Source organism: Dromaius novaehollandiae, chromosome 8 (assembly GCF_036370855.1).
Source record: "Dromaius novaehollandiae isolate bDroNov1 chromosome 8, bDroNov1.hap1, whole genome shotgun sequence".
In the NCBI taxonomy this organism is placed as follows: Eukaryota; Metazoa; Chordata; class Aves; order Casuariiformes; family Dromaiidae; genus Dromaius; species Dromaius novaehollandiae.
In genome coordinates, this window is record NC_088105.1 from 12,100,474 (window position 1) to 12,122,887 (window position 22,414).

General features: G+C 56.3%; 1 protein-coding gene across 1 annotated transcript in view; it reads right to left on the reverse strand.

Annotated features, from left to right (window-relative positions):
* Positions 1-408: 408 nt before the first annotated feature.
* LMX1A (LIM homeobox transcription factor 1 alpha) overlaps positions 409-22,414 on the reverse strand; it is a 48,592-nt gene continuing 26,586 nt past the window's right edge. The window contains exons 3-8 of the mRNA XM_026123328.2: positions 7,139-7,371; positions 3,359-3,528; positions 3,039-3,116; positions 2,862-2,931; positions 2,494-2,664; positions 409-2,173 (exon numbers count right to left, since the gene is read on the reverse strand). Of these exons, the coding sequence (XP_025979113.2) occupies positions 2,013-2,173; positions 2,494-2,664; positions 2,862-2,931; positions 3,039-3,116; positions 3,359-3,528; positions 7,139-7,371 (883 nt within the window). The 3' untranslated portion in view covers positions 409-2,012. The remainder of the gene's footprint in view (positions 2,174-2,493; positions 2,665-2,861; positions 2,932-3,038; positions 3,117-3,358; positions 3,529-7,138; positions 7,372-22,414) is intronic.

Consider the following 22,414-nt stretch of genomic DNA (forward strand, 5'->3'; position numbering starts at 1 on the left):
GTGTCTGGCCTCCCTTTTTCTTTGGTCATTTTGGGTGGGAGTCATCTCCACTGCATGTAGATGTCTAAAAGTTGGTTGTTTACAGCTAAACTAGTACTCCAAGGTCCTGCTGTGCCTGGTGGAGAGCCCAGGAAACCCTTCCCTGCCACCTCGGCTGGGTATCAAAGACAGAGGAATCACCCTCTAGATCTGCCAATCTCTGTCTGTTGGCAACAGAGGAATGTCAAGGATCAGTTTAGTCCTAGACCAGAGAGTATCTGATATCTAAAGCCTAAAGAGCAGAAACTTCCCCTGCTGTCTCACTATACCCTACCCAACACCCTTCTTTCTTTGGAGATATTCAAACCCTTCCTTTTATGAGTCACTGGGACACCTCACGCAAGAAGAGACCAGCCATTTTTGCAGAGGTTTGTGTGTTTTTTTTTTTTTAATTTTATCTTGGTATGCGATTTCTGACAGTGTGTCAGCATCTCCTGCTGGGTCAGCCACCTCCAGACCCCATTACATTCAGTGTCAGCTCATACTGTGGCGATGAGCCAGTATTTTGAGTCTCACAGTCACTTGCATGTCTTTACAGGTTGTTTACATAAATTGTGAACAGCAGCGCAAAAGGACACAACGCATGAAAACTAGAGTAGGGATGAGGTGATGGTCAGCTGAAGGCTTGACTCTAAGGAAAACTTTCCCGAGGTTCCCATGGCTTCTGCAGAGATGAATCTGAGCATGTGGGTAGGAAATGCAGGTGTCCTCTCCTTTTCACCACCAGCTTTGTCCCAAAGACCCCTGGGAGATGAACTGGGCTGCCAGGCTGGCTGCAGGTGCCGGGCACTGCTGAGCCTCCACCCAAAGGGATTCTCAGCCCGAGGCGGGCAATAGGGGCTCCTGCATTTCCTAGAGCCCAGACAACCGTTCAGTTTTGCTGTCCCCATCGACCTGCTGACAGAGGCAACAGGCTCCTTGGCCCGCGCCTGGAGCTGGCCCTGCCTGGCATTTCAACTGCCCTTTAAAACCAGCGGGGCAACCTGAGAGCACCAAAAATAACCAACCCCCAAACCCGAACCTATTGCCTGAAATGAACTGATGTTCCTTGCCTGCCACTGGGCTTTTGCAACCTAAACATAACGTTTATAAAAAGTAAATTATTTCATCTTATAACTTAAGTGCATTGAGTATTTCCTTAAATATGGTTCACGCTGAAAATAAAGTTACTTTTGCTGTACAGTAAATTTCTGATAGACTTAGAAATAAACTTTGTTGATACAATCTGGCAGGTGTGCCTGTGCAGTATATCACACACAGCCACACGGCTCTGCACACACACACACACGTGCGTGCCCACACACACACATACACACACACAGCCCCAGCCTCACGGACGGGGAGATGTTAGGGGTTTCTACATTTCTATATTCGCATGGGAACATCTATCTTAAAAGTCCCTGTGTTTAAACAGCGAGCGCTCATGCCAGTAGAGCAACAGAGGGAAAAAGCCACAGCAGACAGCACTGCACAGAAAATTTTCCCTGTGTTTCCTCAAACTGTTGTCAGCTTTTCAAATTTCAAAGCCAGGCTGACACTGCAAACTCCCACGACAAAGATGAACAATTTGCTCTTTCTGCTGTTAGGACCAAAGGTCGCATGGAGGAGATACAGTGCCAGGACGGTCTCGCAGGAACATTTTTCCCCCCTGTGGCTAGTTTCCCTCTCCCTACCTTTCCCCATGCCAAAATTAGAAATTGGGGGCCACGTCTGAAATTTGAAAACCCACCAGCCAGCTGCAATGAACGCTCCTGTCTCTAATCCTAGGAGTCTAAGAGAAACATGAAACTATGCAACCCATAAGTTATTCAGTCCTTGGGAATACCAAGCTACAAAATATTGTTTGACAGCATCCCAGCAGTGTCGACTCCCCCTCCCTCCCAAACCCCTCTTGCCTGCGGCCTCGGCAGCCGCTCACCAGGTAAAGCGACAGACACGTGTGTCCGCGCCTGCCCTGCGGCAGGAGGCAACGCTCAGGACGTGAAATAGGAGCTCTGCATGGAGTAAAGGTGGTCGATGGGATTCCCCACCCGCGACTGGAGGGGCCCCGCGTCCGCCGTTGCGAGGAAGCAGTCGCCCAGGTTGCTAAGTGAGGTATCATCGCTGTCCAAGTCATGAAAGAGGGGCTCAGCACCTGCAGGAGCAGAAGAGAAGCAACACTGAAGGGCGGCACACTGGGATAGCTCTGCCCCCCCATCTGCTCTCCCTGATGCTTCAGGCTCCCAAAAATGCTGTGCCATGCCGTGGCCCATGGGTGACAGCCTCCAGTGGGACTGGCGCCCCAGGTCCACAGTGCAGCCCCACTGGCCAAGCCCTGCTCCCAGAAGCTCCCCAGGACATGGCCACACAAGGGGAGGAAGCCCATCAACATCTTCACCCATGGTGGGGAGCATCATCCCTATATAACCACAAGGGGAAACTGAGGCACGGCAAAAGCACCTCTCAGAGCCTTACCGTAGGGGTGCATGTGGTCTCCGGGCATCTGCGGCGGGGTGAGCCCTTGCCGGAAAGGGTCGGAGCTGTAGACGCTCTGCTCCATGCCCAGGAGCTGCTGCGGCGGCGGCAGCGAGGTGTACGGGTTCATGATCCCCTCCAGCCCGGCACTGCCACCTCCATTGGGCTGGGCTGGAAGACAAGAGCAAACCACCGGGTTGCTCTGGGGTTGCTATTTTTGAGGAGCCCCAGCCCTTCCCTGCAGGGCCTGAGGCGCGGGGTACTTGGGAAGCCTGGAGGGGACGCTGCCGGCAGGGACACAGGAACACCCTGAGCATGAGGAAGGCTCGTGGGGGTGTAAGGAGGGCTGGTGCAAGGTTTCAGGGTACCTGAGCTCAGGCGCTGTGTGTTTTGCTGATCCTGCTGCTGCTGCTGCTGCCTCCTGGCCAGTTTCTTCATCTGGGTGAGAAGAATGGGCAAAGGCAGGGGGGTGAAATCATCCCCCCAGTGAAGCGAGGAGGGAAGGAGCCCCCAGCACCCACCGGGGTTGTCCCCGCACCACCCACCTTCGCTCGCTGATTCTGGAACCAGACCTGCACCACGCGGACGCTCAGCCCCGTCTCGGCTGCCAGCGTCTCCCGCACCTTGAAGAGAGGACACAACAGCAGTGTCTCAGTCAGCTCAGGGGGTCTGCTTGGCTTCCCAGGGTGGTTTTCGGAGGGGGCAGAGCGGCTAGGACAAGCCCTTGCCCCACGTCGCAGGGCAGCACCAGCCAGGAGCCACCCCTGCAGCTGGGAGCTCGCCAAGCACCGGCACTGCCTCCGGGGATGGAGGCGGGCAGGACTGCGAGCTTTCCGGGGCAGGTGCCTGGCCCTTCTCTCCATACCTTCCTACACGGCTTGGAGGAGACCTCAAATGACGCCTTGAAGGCCCTCCGCTGCTGAGTGGTCAGGATCGTGCGGGGCCGCTTGGGCCGCTTGTGGTCCTTCCCATCCTCGGTACCCTTCCCTGAGGCTTGGCCCATTTTGCAGACACTGTCTTCGTCGTCGCTTTTGCCTGGAAAAGAGAAAGCAGGTCCTTTACAGACAACAGGCAGCACAGTCTGTATTCCAGCATGTCCAAAATAATCTGGGGGAGTTAAAATGCTAAGATTTGAGCAGCTGCAGTGTGAAACTCTAGAAACATCTCATTTTCACTGCATCCGACCCAAAAGTGGGTCTGCCCTACAGGGATTTCCTTCCAGACCACAGCTGAGGACACATCTGGACAGAGATGGGCAGCTCACATCCGTGCTAGTGAATGAACTACGCCAAGGACTGTCCTCCAGCTCCAGGGCCGTCTGCGCAGCACAGCTGGTGTCCGAGAGGTTGCTGGTGTCCTCCCAACCCCATCAGGGCTTGGCACAGCACAAGACCGTGCTGGGGCTGTGCCAGCCCCAAAACGGTGTGGACAACCACCGTACAGGACCTCCTCAGCCCTTTTTTTCCCTACCACAGAGATCAACTCCACTTAAAGCACAGTTTTAACCATAACTCTGAGGGGTGTCCTTGCTTATATTTCTCCCCACCCACAGCCTTTCTCAAAACCTCCCCTGACAAAAGCCCAGACCACTTCAAGTTTCACTCCTCCAGTGCTTGCTGAAGCAGCTCTCGCTGCTCATTCACGTTCCCAGGGAATGCTGCCCAGGTCCTCTCCGCATTCCCAGGGAATGCTGCCCAGGTCCTCTCCGCTCGGTGCTATGGGGCTTTCGTCACGAGCTGCTATGGGAAAGCAGGCTGGACTACTCTGCCTCTTACCAGCCTGCTCTATTTGCAACTCCACCACCACATCAATAACCCAGCAGCGAAGGGTTGTCACGGGGGGTTGACAGCGCAGGTCCTTCCCTCTTGCAAGCTGCAAATCACTTACAGACTCTTCCAGCAAGTCCTCCATGATCTGTTTGGCAATTGCCCTGACACTGAAGCCAGGTTGCTGGCTGGAAACCTCGCGACGCAGGCGCTGGCTGCACAGCTGGCTCGGTAGGAGCCCCGTTTCGGGGCTACGCCGCGTGATGCTCGCCCGGGGGGGCCCTGGGCAGAGCCCGCTGCCCTTTGCTCAGCACGGGCACAAATGTGATTTCCCTGCTCCATCTAGCTGCCTGTTTTCCTGAAACTTGACAGGGTTTAATTTTGATTATAGGGGGTGTGGGGGTATACAGGGGGAGAAATTTCACATGTATCAGGGAGGGTGTCAACTGATGGAGACATGCAGGTGCCTAAACCCCGTTGCACTTTAACGAGAGGTGGCCACCCGAATACCTCTGCAGCCACCAGTCCCGCCGGGGACCAGCTCAGCAGGGGGGTGCTGGAGGCTCACCAGCTATATCGAGCAAATAATGCTCAAAAAAGAGTGCTCCAGGAGGGGGGAAGGCAGCTTCGAGCGCCCCCCCGCTTCCCCTCCGAGCCCTCCCTCCCCAACACCTGCTCCCCAAATCCCTCTGAGTGCCGGAGAAAAAAGAAGGAGCAGCGGAGCCGGATTTGGCGGGGGTATTATTTTTAATTAACTCTCCCTTTCAAGCCTCTCCCCGAACGAGGGAGAAATTAATGACCGTCTCAGGCAGCCCCTGACGTCACATGGGAAAGCGCCGGGGGCCGTGGATATTGTGCGGCGTGCCCTCGGCGCGACCCGCCGGCTCGGCGGCCAGGGCGAGCGCCCCGCTCCCCGCGCCGGCGAAGGGCCATTCTTCGCCTGGGAGGATTTAGGGAGAGGCGAAACACTAGGACGCTTTTAATTGGAAAGCGGGCTCCTCTTTCAGAGGGGCTTGTTTACTCAGGCTCGGCTGCGGAGGCTCAGGGGAGGCAGTAATTGAAGCGAGGGTTTGGGAGATTACGGGCAACATATGGCTCGCTTTTTATCTGCGCTTTCTCATAAAAGTGGCCTTGGTGCGCGGGGGCCGGGACGGGGAGGACGGGGGGCTTCAAAGCGGGGAGCCCGCACCGCCTGCCGCAGCCCGCCGCAGGTGCCGGGTCCCGGCTGCGTGTCCGACCGGCCACGGGTGTGCACGGCCCTCCTGATCCCGTGGGACCTGGCCGGAGCCTCCCCGAAATCACTGCTTCCCCTGGGGATTTTTTGCTACTTGGTTCTCATTTCAGCCAGAAGCGCTGGCAGCGGAGCCACAGGACGCGGAGCCGCTGGGGAGAAAGAGCTCCCCAACCTTTCCCAAACTGCCCTTTTCCCCGACTAGGAGCAAACCCAAAGCGCTACGGGGACAGGAGGCTGTTGCGCTTGTTTTCCTGCCTGACGTTTCCTTGCTGGTTCCTATTTTAACTAGAAGAGCTTGCATATCCCAGAAGGAAAAATAATAATTCGTCAATCAATTAAGAGCCGAGATGGGTGTTTTCCAAATGGACTTTCCCAGGCCTAAGTCAAGAGCCAGAGCCAGTGCAATGAATCTCTGCATTTTCCTGCCTCTTCCTTCACTCCGGCATCGGACAGTCACTCAGTGACCTCCTCCTCTTTCCTCAGTGATTATTTTTGCTTTTATCATCGTTATTTTGGGGGAGGGCTTTTTTTCTTCGAGCAGTCTCTCCCAAGGCAGAGCCACCTGCAGACGGCACGGCAAAACCACCGGGCTCTCGCTCCGCAAGATCGCAATATGAAAAAGCAACGTAGGCTTTGGGCAGCTCTCACAACGCCGGCGCCAAAGCCGCCACCGTCTCCCCACTCACCCCCCCCGAGCTGTGCCGGTGAGCTGGGTGCCGAGTGGGACCTGCCCCGCTTCGGGCCTCGGCTCCCCCCTCCTAAGTGGAGCCAGCGATGCTCTTTTTTTTCCGCAAGGGCTTTGTGCTAGTGGGGAAAGGCAGGCTCCCGCCAGCGGGCCGGCCGCCCCTGTCCGAGCATGGCACTGCAAAGGTAAATGCACGCTCCGCAAAGCAGATTTTCCCCTGATGAGGTTTTCCAAGAGGAGCCGGGTGCTGTTTGGAAACCCGTGAACGACAACGTGACCCAGGCAAATGGCATGTGGCCACGTAGCCTTGCTAGGAGCAGGGGTCTTTGGGGACATCGTTAGCGCAAAGAGATCTGCTAAAAGCTCATTTTTTACCCCCCATCCCAGCCTCCATTGCTGCGTTTTCTTACTAAATTTGTCTTCCTGGGAAACATTCAAATACTATTTTCATTGACTGTAGATATGCATTCAAATGCTGATCTGATGCTCTGGGAAACCTAACCTCATTAACAGCCAGAAAGCTTCCCCAGTATTAGCATCCGGGACGGAGCAGGAGGCCAGGCGCAGCCCTGCTGCAGGAAGCCCCTTCCCCTGCGCCCACCTCCAGCCGCGGCCCCCGGGGTGGCCGGGCACCCCGGGAAGGGGGCAGACTGGGAGCAGAGAGTGAGCGGCACGAGCAGCAGCCCATGTCCAACACGACGAGGACGGTCCGCAGAGCACCCTCCGGGCCTCCTCCGACGCCGCTGCCCAGGTGCCCTGCTCGTGGCCCTGCCACCACCAGCAAAGCCCCGGCTGGGAAGCACGCCAGCTGGAAACAGCTTTGGCTGGAAAACCCGGCGGGGCTCGTTGAGCTTTTCCCTGCTGCCCGGGGGGTTGGTTGCAGGGGGCTCGGGGGGCTGGGGCCGAGGCGGTGCCGGCAGCCCCGGGGCGGTGTGGCGGCCAGCGCGGGCGGCCCCTTACCAGAATCCGACAGAGCCGGGCTCACCAAGCTCAGCAGCTCCCGCTCCTTCTCGTAGTCGCCCTTACAGAGGAGCTGCCCTTCCTTCAGCACAAACTCGTCGCCCTTCTGCAGGCGCCGCTCGCAGACGCAGCAGCAGAAGCAGCCCAGGTGGTAGACGCTCTTCTGCGCCCGCATCACCAGCTCGCTGGGCGCGATGGCCTCCAGGCACCCGGTGCACTTCACCGCGAAGAGCCTGGGGGAGCAAAGAGAAGACCCCGGTGGGACGCCCGGCGGCGAGGAGGGAGCCCTGGGGTGCCCGCAGAGGGGAGGGAGCATCACGGCCACATAGGGTGGGGGGCGTGTCAGCACGGGCTCTCCCCTGTTCCCCCAGCAGCCGTCAGGGCTTTGGCTGTACAAGCTTGCCCTATGCCGATGGGGGGGGCTGCTGTCTCTGGGCCAACTTTGGCGTTGCGGGTTGAACCTATCACAACGTTCGCCATCAAAGCAGGCAACGGACAAAGATCCCAATGTCTGGATGCTTCAGCTGAAACCTGATGCAGTCAAACCTAACACACCGGCTACCGTCACAACAGGACAGGGGCACACACACCATGCCCACAAGAGTTTTATTAACTCTGCCCATCCGCCTGCCTCACAGGCCAGCCCACCATCTATTTCCTGGATATAAGGAGATGCTGACGGCTGCAGCAGCTTTCGCAGACTCACCCATGACCCCCAAGAAGCACCTACAAAAACCAGCTCGGGGCTCAGGGTGATGGCCACTCTTTGGGGGAGATGGGGAGAAAATCTTGCTCCCTGCTGTCGCTGGCAGATCTGGGGTGTGGATACAGGCCCACATTGTGCCCAAAGCCCCAGGAGATGGTTAACGGGGCAAGTAATAGCAATATATGTCTTGCCTCCTGCAGGGAGCACCACAGTAAAATCAGCGTAGAGGACTTTGAAGGATCTGGAGCTAAAGCCTCGGCTGGATGTTTTAAGTGAATGAGACGCTTCCCCCGATATGGATTTTTCATGGTACTAAAGCAGAGCCTCTCTGTCACCCCCAAATATCTGTGTTTTGGCTTGGGCCCCATAAAGAAAAAATCCCTGTTTACCCAGCCTTGTTCTAAATATCTGTGGGAACTGGACTTTATTATTCCCCTGTCTGGATGATTTTGGCCTCGAAAGAGAAGCCGTAAGTCAGCGGCACATCCTGCAGAGGTTATCTCAGAGCATCTCCCGTGGCCCTCCCCGGAGATGCCCAGGGACCGGGCAGGGAGCGGGGTGCATCCAGGCCTCCCGCAGCCCCAGCCTCCATGGGGGGCTCCCACCACCGCGGCCCCGATGTGACGCGCGGGGCTTCTGCGGCTGAGACCTGCCAGAGAAGAGGCCTGGAGGGGCTGCCTGGAGTTTGTTGTTGAGTTCATATTTATATATATATATATATATATATATATATATTTAAAAAAAGACATCGAAGCTCTGCTTAAAGAGTTTAAGCAGTTATAAATGTCCCATTTCCTTTGAACATCTTTCCCATCCTGGAGGTTTCCCGCAAAACAGCGGCAAACTTGCCTCCCCAGAGCCTCAGAGCAGAAGGATTTAAAACATTTTTTGCTGTTACAAAAAAAAGGAGAAAACATGCAGGAAATGAAAAGTGCTGAGTCAGTGCCATTCCAGTAAGGAGAAGTCCAGATGTATGCAAACCCTGCAGCAAAACAACCAGAAAAATGGGAAATGTCTTGCATTTATGGCCCTGAGCAGACTGCCTGGCTCCAAACTGGCCTGGTTCGGGTGCTTATGTGCCTCACCTGACGCTGCTGCCTCCTGAACCTGCTTTTCTGAGCACCTTGTTTTTTAATGTGTGCATCACCACGACAGCGCAGAGAGCCGGGCAGGGCTCTCTGGGTGGGGAAACTGAGGCACAGAGTGTCGACCTGCCAGATTTGCAGCGCTGAGCACGCAGTGGGCTTTGCCAAAGCTCCCCTGCAGCGAAGGGGCACGAGCCTTGCTGCAGCCCCTGAGCAGCCAGCTCCTATGCTGCCCGCGCGCTCCTGAAATCCCAGCCAGGCGCAGGCTTCGTTTTGCCTCATTTTAGTTGCCCAACAGCCAGATAAATAATGCAGTCAGCGTGCAAACTGCCGGAGGGGGCCGAACGGGCTGGGGCGCGCAGGCAGCGAGCCCGTGAGAACCCGCAGCAGCTGGTAGCATCTGTGCCCGGCTCATTAGGAGCCGATTAACCGCTTCCTCCGGCCACGCTCCCTGCCGCGCGGAGGCAGCGGGCCGCGGCAGAGCCGCGCGTCGTGCTGGCTTGGAGAGGGGCAGAGCCCGTGGCGGGAGCCTTGGCGCACACCTGGAGAGGAGCCGCTCTGGCTCCCCGCGTGGGAGTACCCGTGGCGCATCGCCTCCTCGTGCCCCCCGGGCTGGGAGCGGGCTCTGGCACCCAGCAGCTGCTGGACAGATGTGCGCACAGCTGCCCGGGCACCACAGCTGGCCAGGTGAGCCACCCACCAGCTGTTCTCTCCATGCATTGGGGCTGGGGTGTTAAGGGACAAGGACGGGGCCTCCAAACACGTCCTCCTTCTTCAGTATCAGCTCCCTCCTGGTGGCTTCATCCCAAGCCGTTGTGCCAGTCTGCTCGTCCTGGGGCAGAGCCCAGGAGCCACATGGGCTCAACCAGGAGACTGGGTTTAACCCCGGCTGCACAGCAGGATTTTGGTGCTGAACGACTCCGGGAAAGGCCCTGCAGCCTTGCTGCAGTGGGGTGGACGGCCGACCACATCTGTGTGCACATCCGCGCGGCACGGCGACGGACACGGTCACCCGGTGGATACAGCTCGGCTCTTTCCCAGGCTTTGCCGTAACGGCCGCGGCGAGCGCCTCTCCGGGAGACAGGCTCCGCGCTCACAGATGCACGCCGCCGCACTCTTCCCACCCGCCATCCGAGCCCTGGACACGTCCAGCAAATCCCTCAACGCACCAGTGAGCTCATCTGCCGCGGCCGAGCGGGGGGAAACGTGTGCTCCGATCCGCGAGCAACAGCCACCTGGAAAGCATCCTCGCGGCAGCGCTCCCTCCCCACCACGCTCCGGCGGACGCCAGCATAAATCAGCTCGCCTCCTTCCTGACACCTCCCTCCGCGCCGGGGCCCATGGGGCAGGTTTTTCCCTGTATCCGAGCTGGGAGAGGAGTCCGTCCGCCCGCAGCTCGACGAACGCACCAGGAAACAGCGGGGCTCTGGGGCTCTGCTGCGGTCGCTCCCTGCACCGGATGGGGATGCTTCGAAGCAGGGGACGTCCCCCCCCCACTAACAGGCGCTGCTTTAACTGGGGGGCTGTAAGAAAAACCATCTGCCAGGGAGGCCTCCGCCGCCTTTCCTTCCAGCCTCGTTCTCCGAGGCGAGGAAGAGGCGCTGGTGCCCAGCTGCGGGGCAGCGCCTGGCAGGGCTCTGGGCCAGCTCCTTCCAGCATCCTGAAATTTTCAGCACTGCGGGTTAAAAAAATCATCAGATAAAAGGTGGGCAGTCAGGAGTTCGAAATGCCGAGCAATGCCATTAGTAGCTTTTCTTTTCGTATGTTCAACCTTAATTTCCCAGGTTTACATACAGTCGTCTGTCTCTAAGATATATATATCCCAAATATCACTACGAATCCCCTGGGAAGAGAGGTGTGCATATTCCCTTGAAAGGATCCCTTCTGAAGGGTCATTCATCCCAGCCCTAGCTCAGAGAAGTGCAGGCTGGTGTTAACACTGTATATTTCTGTAGCCAATTCGTATTTAATTATGTCTCTTTTATGTCAAAGCGGAGGTCATTTGTATTCATCTGGCACCACGTTCTCATCCTGCTTAAATGAAGTTTAAACCCTACCTGTTGGGATTACTAGGAGTTCTCGGTAATAAAATACTGATAAGCTATTAAGTTAGTGCTGCCTAATCTTCACGAATGAATGTGCCCAAAATATCTGTTCTCAGTGCATTGATTAGAAAGCAGTAAACCTGCGCTAATTAGACACATCAGCATCAACCGAACAACGGATTTTCCTAAGCCCAGAGCATTTAGCATGCTGCAGAAGATGAAGGCGTTAGATCTAGGTAAATGATTGCCTAATATTCGACTCTTCAGGATATGCTTAGGCCCGGAATAAATGGCTTAATTTCCAAACCGCTGAGCCTGCAGCAGCTCCCGCTAAGGCGAAGGGGCCCGCAGCAGAGCCGTGAGCAGCCTCCGGAGAGCCCGGCCTTGGCCGGAGCACAAGCTGTGCCACCTGCAGCGGGGGGGGGGGGGGGGGGGGGGGCGCTTCTCTCATGGTCTCTAAAAGAAAATCAGTGTTTTCCTTCAAAAAGGAAGGGTCTGTCAAGAGCTTTGCCCGCTGGCTTCCATGCCACTGTGGTTCATGTACCTACAACCTATCCATGGGGTGTGGAAAGGACGCGGTGTCTTTCACCACCGAAAGTAGGACTGTCCCACCCCCAGGCGGCACAAGATGCAGCAAAATACCCAGAAAACTTCCCCCACAGCATGAAGCTATAGAGCACACCTCATAACCCCATGATAAACCCACATCTTTGGTACTAAAAGGCCAAAGCCCCCCAAAATTGCAACCCCCCCCCACCAAAATTGCAATCCACATGGGGATAACCCCTTGCAGGGATAATCCCATGCATGGATAACTCCCATATGGATAACCCCACGCAGGGATAACCCCACACAAGGATAACCCCACGCAGGGATAACCCCACGCAGGGATAACCCCACACAAGGATAACCCCACGCAGGGATAACCCCACGCAGGGATAGCCCTACACATATAACCTCACACATGGATAGCCCCATGCATGGATAACTCTGCACATGGATAATGCCACACAGGGATAAGCCCACGTACGGATAACCCCCACACACAGATAACCCCCACACACAGATAACCCCAAACACGGATAACTCCCATACGGATAACCTCACACATGGATAACCCCATGGCCCACCTGGGAGGAGGCTGGAGGAAAATTCTCTTCTAGTCCCTGACCAGGCAATTAATTTAGTGTTGTGCCTGAACAAGACACCCCAGCCAGGATGCAGAGATGTTTTTCTCCACCTCTGGGAACTTCAGCCCTGCCCCGCTGTACCCAACTCCCTGCTGCTGCAAGCAGCAGACTCCGGAGCAAATGTCCTGTCGTGTCACTCCTCCACCCCTTTTTTGCCCCTCTAAAGCTGCAAACGGGGCTTCAAGGCTACGTTTCTACCCGGCGCGCTGCACAGGGGAGCAAAGGCATGGCTCTGCCCAGGGCTGCCCGAGGCAAAGAGATCATGCCAGGGGCTTCGACGGGGTTTAAAGCAAGAGATTCCCCACCCAGCAAAGACAAGAGGAGCACACGTACTCCTGCCGCAGCTCCTGCTGCAGAGAGCAGGCTTTAGTTTTCAGGAGGGTTTTCTTTTTCCATGCTGTACAGTTCAAAAGCTAAACCAGGCCCAGCTCACCGCCTCTGGGTTTGTTTAGCCATGTATGAAGCTGCCAGGCGCGGGGGCAGGACACCCCGGCGTCCAAAACAGCTGGTGACACCACCGAATCACAGCCCTGCCTGCAAGGGTTGACCGGCACCACCCTAGTGTCCTGGGAGGACAACCCCAAACGCGGTGGGCGCCTCAGTAAAAGCCTCGAGAACAAGCCAATGTGGAAAGTTTGCAAATAAAAAACCCACTGGAGTCCATCATTTTTCCCTGGGTGGACGTCCAACGGAAGGACCCTTCGGAGCTTGACTTCCCGTCGGCGGGGCCACGGCACTGGTGGGAGGCAGCACCGGAGGGGCCCGGAGCGGCGGCCGGCGTTTCTCACCGGGGCCGCGGTGGCGCCAGCGACGGGGCTCGGCAAAGGCGCCTCTCCGCCTTTTATTCCCGAGCCGGCACCGTGAAAGGGGCCGTGACTGACAGGCGCTTCCCGGCTGCCGCCTCTGTGCGCGGCATGCCAGTCGCAGCCCTGGGAGCCTTCCCGTGGCGGCTCGGGGCCGCCGTCACGAAATGGTGACGGACAAACCGCACACGGGCATCGCACCGAAGCGGGGACGCGCAGGCTTTCTGCAGCGTGCATTTTAGCATCCACTTCGGTCTTGGACTAAAGGGCCCAAGTCCTTGGGGTGAGAGGGAGGAGAAGGCACGAGGGGCCCACGGAGAGACGGGGGAGACGCGAACAGGGGCACTTCCCAAACGGCCGTGTTGCCACAGATGCACAGTTTCACGGGAAAGGAGAGGTGTGCTATTAATAACATTAATAATAAGCGATGTTCAGCGCTAGTAATGGAAAGAACAGCACCAAAATAATATCAAGAAAGGGCTTGGTCAAATGTCTGCAGTTTCAGTAAAAAGTGCAGTGGGTTCCTGCTTTGAACAGAAACAGTCTTCAAAATGCCCCCAGCCTGGGGTGGAAATTATTTTTGGAAGCTTGAAGGTTGCGATTCCCACCCAGGGCCTTGCTGCTAACATCCGAGCAGCTTTGCAGGGGGTGGTTGTATGAAGGCAAGTGCAGCAAAAGCCTTTCCCCCCGAGTCCTCAGCCACGAAAGGTGCCGGCAGCCACGAGCAGGCGTGTGACGAGCAGCAGAGGCTACGCAGCCTCCGTGTCTCTGAGTCTTTGCACAGAGACCAGACAAAACTCGCCGCAGGCCTGCAGCCCCACGTGGGGCTCGCCAGCCTTGGGGCACGGCTAACCCCCCGCGTGGGCTGGCAGAGCCGGCAGCGCCCGCCGGAGGCTGCAAGGGCAGCTGGCGCGAGCGGGGCGCTCGCCGGGGAGAGCGCGGCCCCCACGCACCGAGCGGCAGCGGGGGCGGCCGGAGCAGCGGCCGGCCGCGCTGCACCACGGGGAGCACGCAAGCTGGATTGAGTTGTCTTGGCACCGGGTCATCTTCTCACTCACTGTCACCGGTCGTAACGGGGGACGGGAGGAAGGCACCCACGGTGGGACGGCGGTGGAAAAATGCCAGTCTCTATCAACCATGGATCTGGCCCCTCGCGGGGCTCGGTTGGGAAAAAAATACGTGCCTTCTGCCTTGCGCAGGGGAGGGGACGGCCTGGAAGGCGCTGAGGAAAGGTCTGCGCGGGGGCTGTGCTGCTGCATGTTCCGCTTTGCTCGTGGCATCACCAAGAGAGAAATACGTGCTTGGAGCGGGGAAGGAAGCAGGGGGCACCACCTGTGCTCAGCCTTTACTAGACACCGGAGAATCCACAGAGCGCAGCAATTTGGGGCGCCGGGCTGCGGCCACGCCGGGGCTCGCCACGCTGCTTCACTGCCTGCTTGCAAGCGAGCAGGGCAGCGCTTAGAGAGCGCGCCGGCAGCACGGAGCGGGGACGCTTTTCCAGGCTGCTCGCCTGACCCGTCCCCGTCTCCGCGCCTCCCTCCCCCCGAGGCGGACAAGTGTTCGCTTTACTGCCTGGCAACGGGGCCGAGGCTAAGCTCGCTAAAATATGAGTGCTTTTTGGCTGGAGTACCAGAAGGCTGCAGTCCTACAGAGAGAAAAAAATTGAACACTCCATGCCATGGCTCCAGCAAGGGGAGGAATTAGATTTCACACCGAGCAGGCTGGACCATGGCATTCTTTAGTTAATGCTTAACAAACGCCCAAACAAAAGCGGCCAACTTCGCTGCATGTTTGTAAAATGTATTCTCAGCAGATTCGGGTTTATTGGGGAATTCGCTCGCTTTGCAGCAAGTGGCATTTTCCCTTTTTTTTTTTTTTTTTTTAATTTCCCTTCCCCTCCCTCCCCCCAGCTCCAGTCCTCCTCATTCCTGCCGGCTGGATGCGTCTTCCAGCGCTTCGAGGGGACATAGCAACCGGGTTAAACGCTGTTATTTCATCCAGGGTGTTAATGGGAGCTTGCCTCTCCCTGTCCCAGCGTGGAAGCTCTCCCCAGGGCGCAGTGGAGCTGATGGCGAGTCCTCAAAGCCAAGTCCTGGCCTGTCGCAAGCCCACACCTGAATTTTCAGCCCACAGCTACGTTCTCAGAGAGGCCAGGGAAAGCGAACAGATGAGCTTAAGTCTGAGAGTCCTCCCCGCTCCCCATCCACCTTTCGCTTAATCCAGTTCTTTCTGAAGGGTCCGAACCTTGCGTCTCTACCACGACGTTGCATTCAGCATCTCGTTTTTTCCATGCCCTGCTCTCATCCGCGAGCCACAGCCGCAGTTGCTAGCAGGCAAGACCTGCTCTCAAAGCCAGAGCCCCTGCTGGGGGTGGCCAGAGCGTGGAGGAGGGAGACAGCCCTGCTTCGGGGGCTTTGGAGGCCTCCGAAGGTGGTGGTGGGACCAGGCTGCTCCACACACGGGAGCCCTTCGCGTGCCGGTGCCCCCTGACCATGTGCCGGCCCTGATCCTGCCCAGCGCCCACGCAGCTCCGGGGTCGCTTCCTTGGTGCCCGGAGCTGGAGAAGAGGATGCTGGTGAGGAGAGGTGGAGTGGCGAGGTGGTGGCAGATGGGGGACGTGGCACAGCAGAGAGGAGGACGGCTTTGGAGCTGGGGGGTTTAACGCTCCTGTTGTTACACGTGGAAACACCTGAGACTGCCAACAAGCGCTAGCAGCTTTCAATCCTGCTCCATACCAGAATAAAAGGTCAAGTAAGTGCACAGCTTTTAAGGCTGCTTTAATTCACTCCATTCCTGAGCAAGGATATACTAACACGAATTTCACCCACAGGGTCCTATAGGAGCTGATGAGTCCTGGGCCCATCCAGGCCCTGGGGGAATCAGATAAAAATCTGCCGCTGACATCAGGAGGGGTCTCAGGGAGGAAGACCACGGTCTCAGGGGTTCGGCAAGGGGGGAAGGCAAGCACATACTGGCCAAGAGCAGCGGCAGGAAGGGGAATACCTGCTCCAGGCCAGAAGAACAAGCCCAAAATGCTGGATTTATCCCAAGACCTTCCCGTTTTCCCAAAGAGTGCTTGTTTTTGGTGACCACCCCTCCAAAACAGCCCGTAGCACTGGCGGGGAGCTGCCCCATCGCAGCACCAACGTAGCTCCACAACCCGTTGGTTTGGCAAGCTGGGGGGATACGAGGAGCAGGGGCAGAGGCACAACACTACGTACAACCCCAGACACCGTGCCGAGTGGCACGAACCAAGGATCTATCCCATCGCTTGCACCCGTACGAGCCCACACAACGGCGGTTCTGCCTCGCAGAGGATGAACCTTCCACCAAGCCAATTTTCTAGTAGCAACCCCCTCCCCCTGTGCCCCCAAGAAAACATGGGTAATTGAAAAACCACAATATCACTAGTCAAATTTAATATTGAGAATGAGTGAGCGGGAGCCAGAGGTCAGAATTAATTACACCCCACCATATTTCAGCACGCTGCCGCGTCTCCATGTCCTTTCCTAGGGGAGCGGTGCTTCCATAGAGAGGTCGACAGACATTATTAGAAAGGACTGATTTAAACGTACCCCCAGGAGCTTTTCAGCTTGTCTCTTCAGAGCCTTTGTTTGTACTGAGATTAATGGGGAGGCGAACGATGGAAAAGCAAAGTCACCAGGAGCGAGAGGATGTGCCATCGCCGCCACCACCCAATTTTGGCCAGCTTTGTAAGGAGGGAGGCATAGCTAGCAGAGAAGAAGCATTGTTCAGGTCATTCATTTTGCAGTTAAAAGCGTGATAACCTTGAAACCAATTTGTGGCATTCCAAAAAAAATGGGAATTTTGGCTAAATAAAACCTGGGGTTGGGTTTCCTACCCCATTGGGGATTTTACCGCCCCCCCCCCAGCCACCCACCCACACTTTTCTGATATGCTGTATCGTCACGGGGGGGGGGGGGGGAGGGGGGCGGGGGCTCTTATTCTGTTCCAGCTTGCAGTGCATCATCTTGCATTTCAGTGCATTAGGCTCTGAATCCATTGCAAACCTCCTGCGATGGAAAATGAAAATCTTAAAAAAAAATAAAATAAAAGCTTTCTCTTTTCCATTTGGAATTTAAAAGGGAGGATTAAAAACAAAAGAAAGAGCATTCAGACCAGCCAGAGAAGTTGTGAAACCTCCATCCTCAGAGACAGCCACTGCTGTACTGTGCCCAGCCCAGAGCAACCCCATCCAAAGCTGAAGACAGCCCTGCTTCAAGGAGAGGTAGGGCCAGAGACATCCCAAGGCCCCCTCCAGCCTCGGCTTTTCCATGATGCCACAACCCTAAATTAGCTTGCATGGGAAGGCTCCCTTTTGAGGAAAGTCTAGCTAAACGAGGGTCTGCTTTTCAAGACCTCAAGTAGCCCACGACGTTTGGTTGGAGGTATCTCGCCCACCTTTAGGTGCCTGCACTGACCGCATCCAGCCCCCCAGAAGCCAATGGAGAGCGAGATGGGGTCATCCAGCCCAGCCAAATCGTCCACCCACCTCGGACCCCCCCTGCATCGACGGGCAGTGCAGGAATCGACCTATACCCGAGCAGGCCGGGAGCCGTAAGACCCAGCTCCCGGCTGCTCTCGTGTCTCCTAGGTTACAATCGAGGACTGCGTTTTCCTTTATTAAACAGAAAACACGCGTCCCCCCGAGGACTCTCCAAACAGCTACATATGGGGCTGCAGGATCCCACTCGCCGCTCCGCCGCTTCCCAGACGCTTAAAATTCACGGGGCGTCCGGACGGCCCCGACTGCAGATGTGTTAACGCAGCAAATTCTCGTTAGGCGACAGCCAATATCCTGTCACGCCGCCGCGTCGCTTCCCGACGCCTCGGCAGCTATAAAAATCGCTCGGTTGTATAAAATTTAAACAGAGTAAACTAAGTCCGACGCAGAGGCCAGCTGTTTCGGACCAGCTCGGCAAACAGAGGTCCAGCTATCAGGTCGCAGGAATAAACTAGGCCCTCGCAGCACGGGGTTATCGGTCTCCCAGTTAGCTTATTTCTTCCTTGCCTTATCTATCATTTTCATGTGCCTTGGCTCATCCTCGCATGGGGAAAAACGCCGCCGACGCAGGGTTTGGCATAAACGTAATCTGCATGTGTTGTCAGGTTGTCAGGGCTTTTTCGGCGCCGTCTCCGCAATGCAAACCAGCTGCTGCGCTCGCCGGACGAGGCCGCGCCGCACATGGAGCCATCTCCGAAGAGGCATCCTTCATTCGCAGCTCCGTGCACTAGAGAGCACTGTAACATGTGTTTCAGCGACGTTTGTTAACTGCGCAGCTAAACAAGCGTCCTGGAAATGCCAGAGGAATATGCTCTGGAATGAATGGAAATATTCATCTAAAAAGACATTAAATTTAAGCCATCTTTTTTCCCCCTCCGCTGAGCTCATGTTGCAGTCCTCTCCTGCATGCGCTCTCGGCTTGGGCTTTTTTTTGGAAAACAAATTCTTCGGTCACATTTTGCAGCCTCAGCAGCACCGAAGGCAGCCCTGCGGTAACATGTCGCTGCGTGCGTGAGGTTTTCTCACGTGAGCCATGGCCTGCGGAGAGCGCGGGGGAGCCCGGGCATTATTCAGCGCGCCCCAAACGAGCGGCACGAGGGGCCGGCCACGGTGGGAAGCCCGACCCAGCGACCTCACGCCAGCAAGGCAGCCCACGGACCCCCCCGAGCAACCTGCTCCAAAACTGCCTCTCTGGTGCGGAGAGGAGGCTGTGCCGCATTTCGGGGTGCGCAGCCCCGTCTCGGATCTGCGCATTGGCTCCCGGGAGGCTGCTGCACATCCTATTGGAGCCATAGCCATGAACACCCCCCACACACAAAAAATGCCCTAATCGATGCCAGTAAGTGAGAAGCAGCCCCAGACCCTGCTGTCAGAGCGGGTCAGTGCCACCACTGGGGAAAGACGTGAAGAAAGCTCCAAACCAGCCTGAAAGTGCTTGACACCAGAGCTGGTTGGGAAGTACCCCAAAAAATCATTCCCCTTCCCTCTGCTTGCTCTTAAATACATATATATATATATATATATGTATGTACACACACAATTTTTTTCTGCAAAATCTTTGTTTTCCAATTTGGACTGAGGGTCTTGACAGTTCACAGGCAAGATGAAATGAAGCAGGACCTCACGGGGCAAGGCCTGGTGGAACATGAAGCCCGGGGGCCGCCCTGGTCCAGGGGCCGTGCCCAGGGATGCCGAGCAGCCTCCGAGAAAGGGACACCCAGCTCCTACCTGGCAAAGTGCCCCAGCAGGCCTCCATCGCCCATGCACGCTCTGCCATTCCCTAGCCAAAATGTTTTCCTGGAGCTATTCGATCTGCAAACTCTCTCTCTTTCCCCCTCCCCCTTCTTTTTCAACCGTTTGGCTTTCCACACCAGGGCAAGAATTTGCTGCCAGGCAGAAATCACGGGCGCTGCACTCGGCCCAAGCACATGCACGAGGGGAGAAAAGGGCCGGGGACAACCCTGTGCCCGCGTCGCAGCCCCCACGGCAGGGCGCAGCCCCTGCTCATGGTTACAGGGATGCGGGGCTGATGCGCAGCTTGCCAAGTACCGGAGCCGGCTCCCGGGGCGCCCGGATGAGCCTTCGCTGGATGAGGGTGTAAACGCAAACAGAGCATTCTCTAGGAAACAGGTTCCCGTCTCCAGTTTCCATGGGGTTATCGCAGCATCGGGGGCAACGGCCCTTCCCAGCAGCCTCTGGCGGCCGGCAAGGCAGGATATTACCTTGTTGCTTATTCATTTTATTGCTTCTCTTTTCTAAATATTTGCTTGGCAGGGAAAGGATTCCCTTTATGCAGTATCTGTTTTTACAGGTCAATTGAATTTCTGGCTCTCTTGGTCCCTCTTTCCCTCCAATTGCATTTGCAAAGCAAATATTGATTGTACCAATTAGCTGCGAAGCCGTCACGGAAGACGGCTGAGCACCCGCCGCCGTGCAAGGGAGCTGGGAGCCCCGGGGAGCCCCACGGGGAGCAGCGCTCCGCAGCCCTCCCTTCATGTGCCGAGAGCCCTGGGCTCAGCTCCAACGCCAGCCGAGTGGGCTGGGGGACACGGAGGTGATCCACACCCCAAAGCAGCGCTAATCCTTCCAGCTACAGAGAAAAATCTTTGAAGGGTTTTAAATTAATGCTCGCACCTGAGACAATTAGCCTGAGACAAGCATAAACTACCTTGTGCCTATTGTTGACTCTGGAACCTAATGATGGCAACCTATGGACATTACTAATGTCAGTGACAGCAACGGCAAATGCATCCAGGTAATAGCTTAGGCCCATTAGACCCCCAAACCCTCCACCCCCAGCAGAACATGAGAAGCTTTATTTATTTTATCCAAACACTAAACCCCCAGCAGACCAGGGCAGGCATGGGTAAGTCGTGCAATGCTTACAGGCACGGGATAAGTCACCCGCATCCCAGGGCAGGTGCTGGTGCTGACATGGCTCAGGTTTAGCAGCCTTACCAAGGGCTCAGCCTGCAGCCTGCCCACGGAGGGAAGGAGCGACATTTAGCGTTTCATTTGGAGGTTTTGCCAAAATCATCACTGCGACATGGAAAAAGGGAAAGGTGTCTTGGTAGAAAAACCAGTCATCGTGAAAATATTTCTGTTTCGCTTTGCTGTTAAACAACTTTAAAAGAAAAATGATTTCACCGAACATGTTGTGTAGCTCCAGAGTCTTGAAACTGGGGGGGGGAATCCCATTTTCATCTTTTCTGCCACAGAACAGATAATGGACAGATTCATATTTCACCTCTCATTTTTTCCTTCTCTTTTCCCACTTTCACAGTCTGTAATTTTCCAAAAATCTCCTTAATGATGAAAAAGTTACAACTTTGTCAAAAAAAGAAAAATGGGGGGGGGAGGCTGGCCTTTGCCAGGTTTTTCTAAAGCCGGGAACTTCTAATTTTCATGATTAAAAATAAAAGTAAAAACGAAGTGGGCACATTTTTACAAGGGGGGGCACCCATCTCAAAGCCTGCTAGCAAAACGAAGGTGCGACTAGCCGAGAGCCGGGAGCGCGCTGCTAAATACGACCTGCCCCTGCCAAAAGTCGCAGCCCGAGCCAAAGCCAAAGCAGGAGCCCGAGGCTTCGGCTCCGGAGCCGGCACGGCCCCGAGCGCCCCCGCGGGTTTTCTCCCCACGTCGCAGCCCGGGGAACTCGACCGACCGCTCCCCCGTGGCGGCAGGACAAGCGGATAAATCCGCTGCCTCCAACACCGATACCGACCCGGGATCGGGTCAGCACCGATTGCCCGTATACAACCCAGTCCTGCCAGACAGCAGTGCGCACGCGTCCAGAGCTCGACTCCGTCTCGGAAGCGGGAGGGCGGGAAGCAGCTTCTTCGCTAGAGAGAGGAGGGACCCGCTGCGAACTACTCAGTGCTGACCTACGCTTTGGAAAACCGTGAGGCTGTTTGGCTCCGCGCACTGGGCCCAGGCCCATCTCTCCAGTTGAAAGCAGTTGAACCGAACCCAACGGCTCGTTAAGCCGGCGTCCCTGGAGCCCGTTACCCCGCCAGGACATGTCATCCCAACGTGGAGGCTGTGTTCCTGCTCGAGGCGAACAGGAATTTGGGGCGCGCGAGAGGCGGCAGCCCCCGGGGCCGGGGAAGTGCAGCCAGCTCGCAGCGTCTCGCTCAGAAAGTTGCAGTACCTGGTGCTGAAGCCCCCGGTCCCGGAGCCCAGTGACGGAGGGAGAATCCCACCTCTTCATATCTTCATAATTTTCTTTTCACCCCCCCCCCCCACTTTTAAAAATTAGCTTCCTAGCCTGCTTTAGGGAAGGGAAATCTTGAGCAGGCGAGTCCTAAGAGCTCCAAAATTAGGGGGCAGACAAAAAGACCCCAGCATTTATTATCAATCTGCTTTAAATGGTATGATTGGAAAACCAATCTCAGGATTATTAATGAATTTTGCAGGCCTGCCTGCTGGATGCGTGGGAAGCGAGGACATGGGCAGAGATAGCCTGGATCCCCCTCCCTCGTGTCGAGGAACGTGCGTCTATTCCCTTCCAATGACATCTCCAAGAAGACATCAACGCGCCACCATTGCCCTCCCGGTCCCAATCACCGCGTTGACTGAACCCGCTAAAGGTCAGCACCAAAGGCATGTCCAACACATATGGTTATTAGTTCTCCGTGGGTCCAGCCGCCCCTCCACTACAGCTGGGTGAACAATTCACAGTGCATAAATTTATCCAGCAGATTTCAGCCCACGTGCTGTTTGCTAATAGTCTGTAGAGAGACTATATTTTATCCCTTTGGGTTTCTTGGCAAGCGTTCAAGCTCCTGACCCTGATTTATTCGCAATCGGTCAAGAGCCACATTTCATCTCCGCAGTCCACGTCTGCGAGGAGCTATTTGAAGCATGTGGCTCTAAGTCACGCAACAGCACCGCGGCACCTCGCCTTAAGCCTCCGCGGGCCG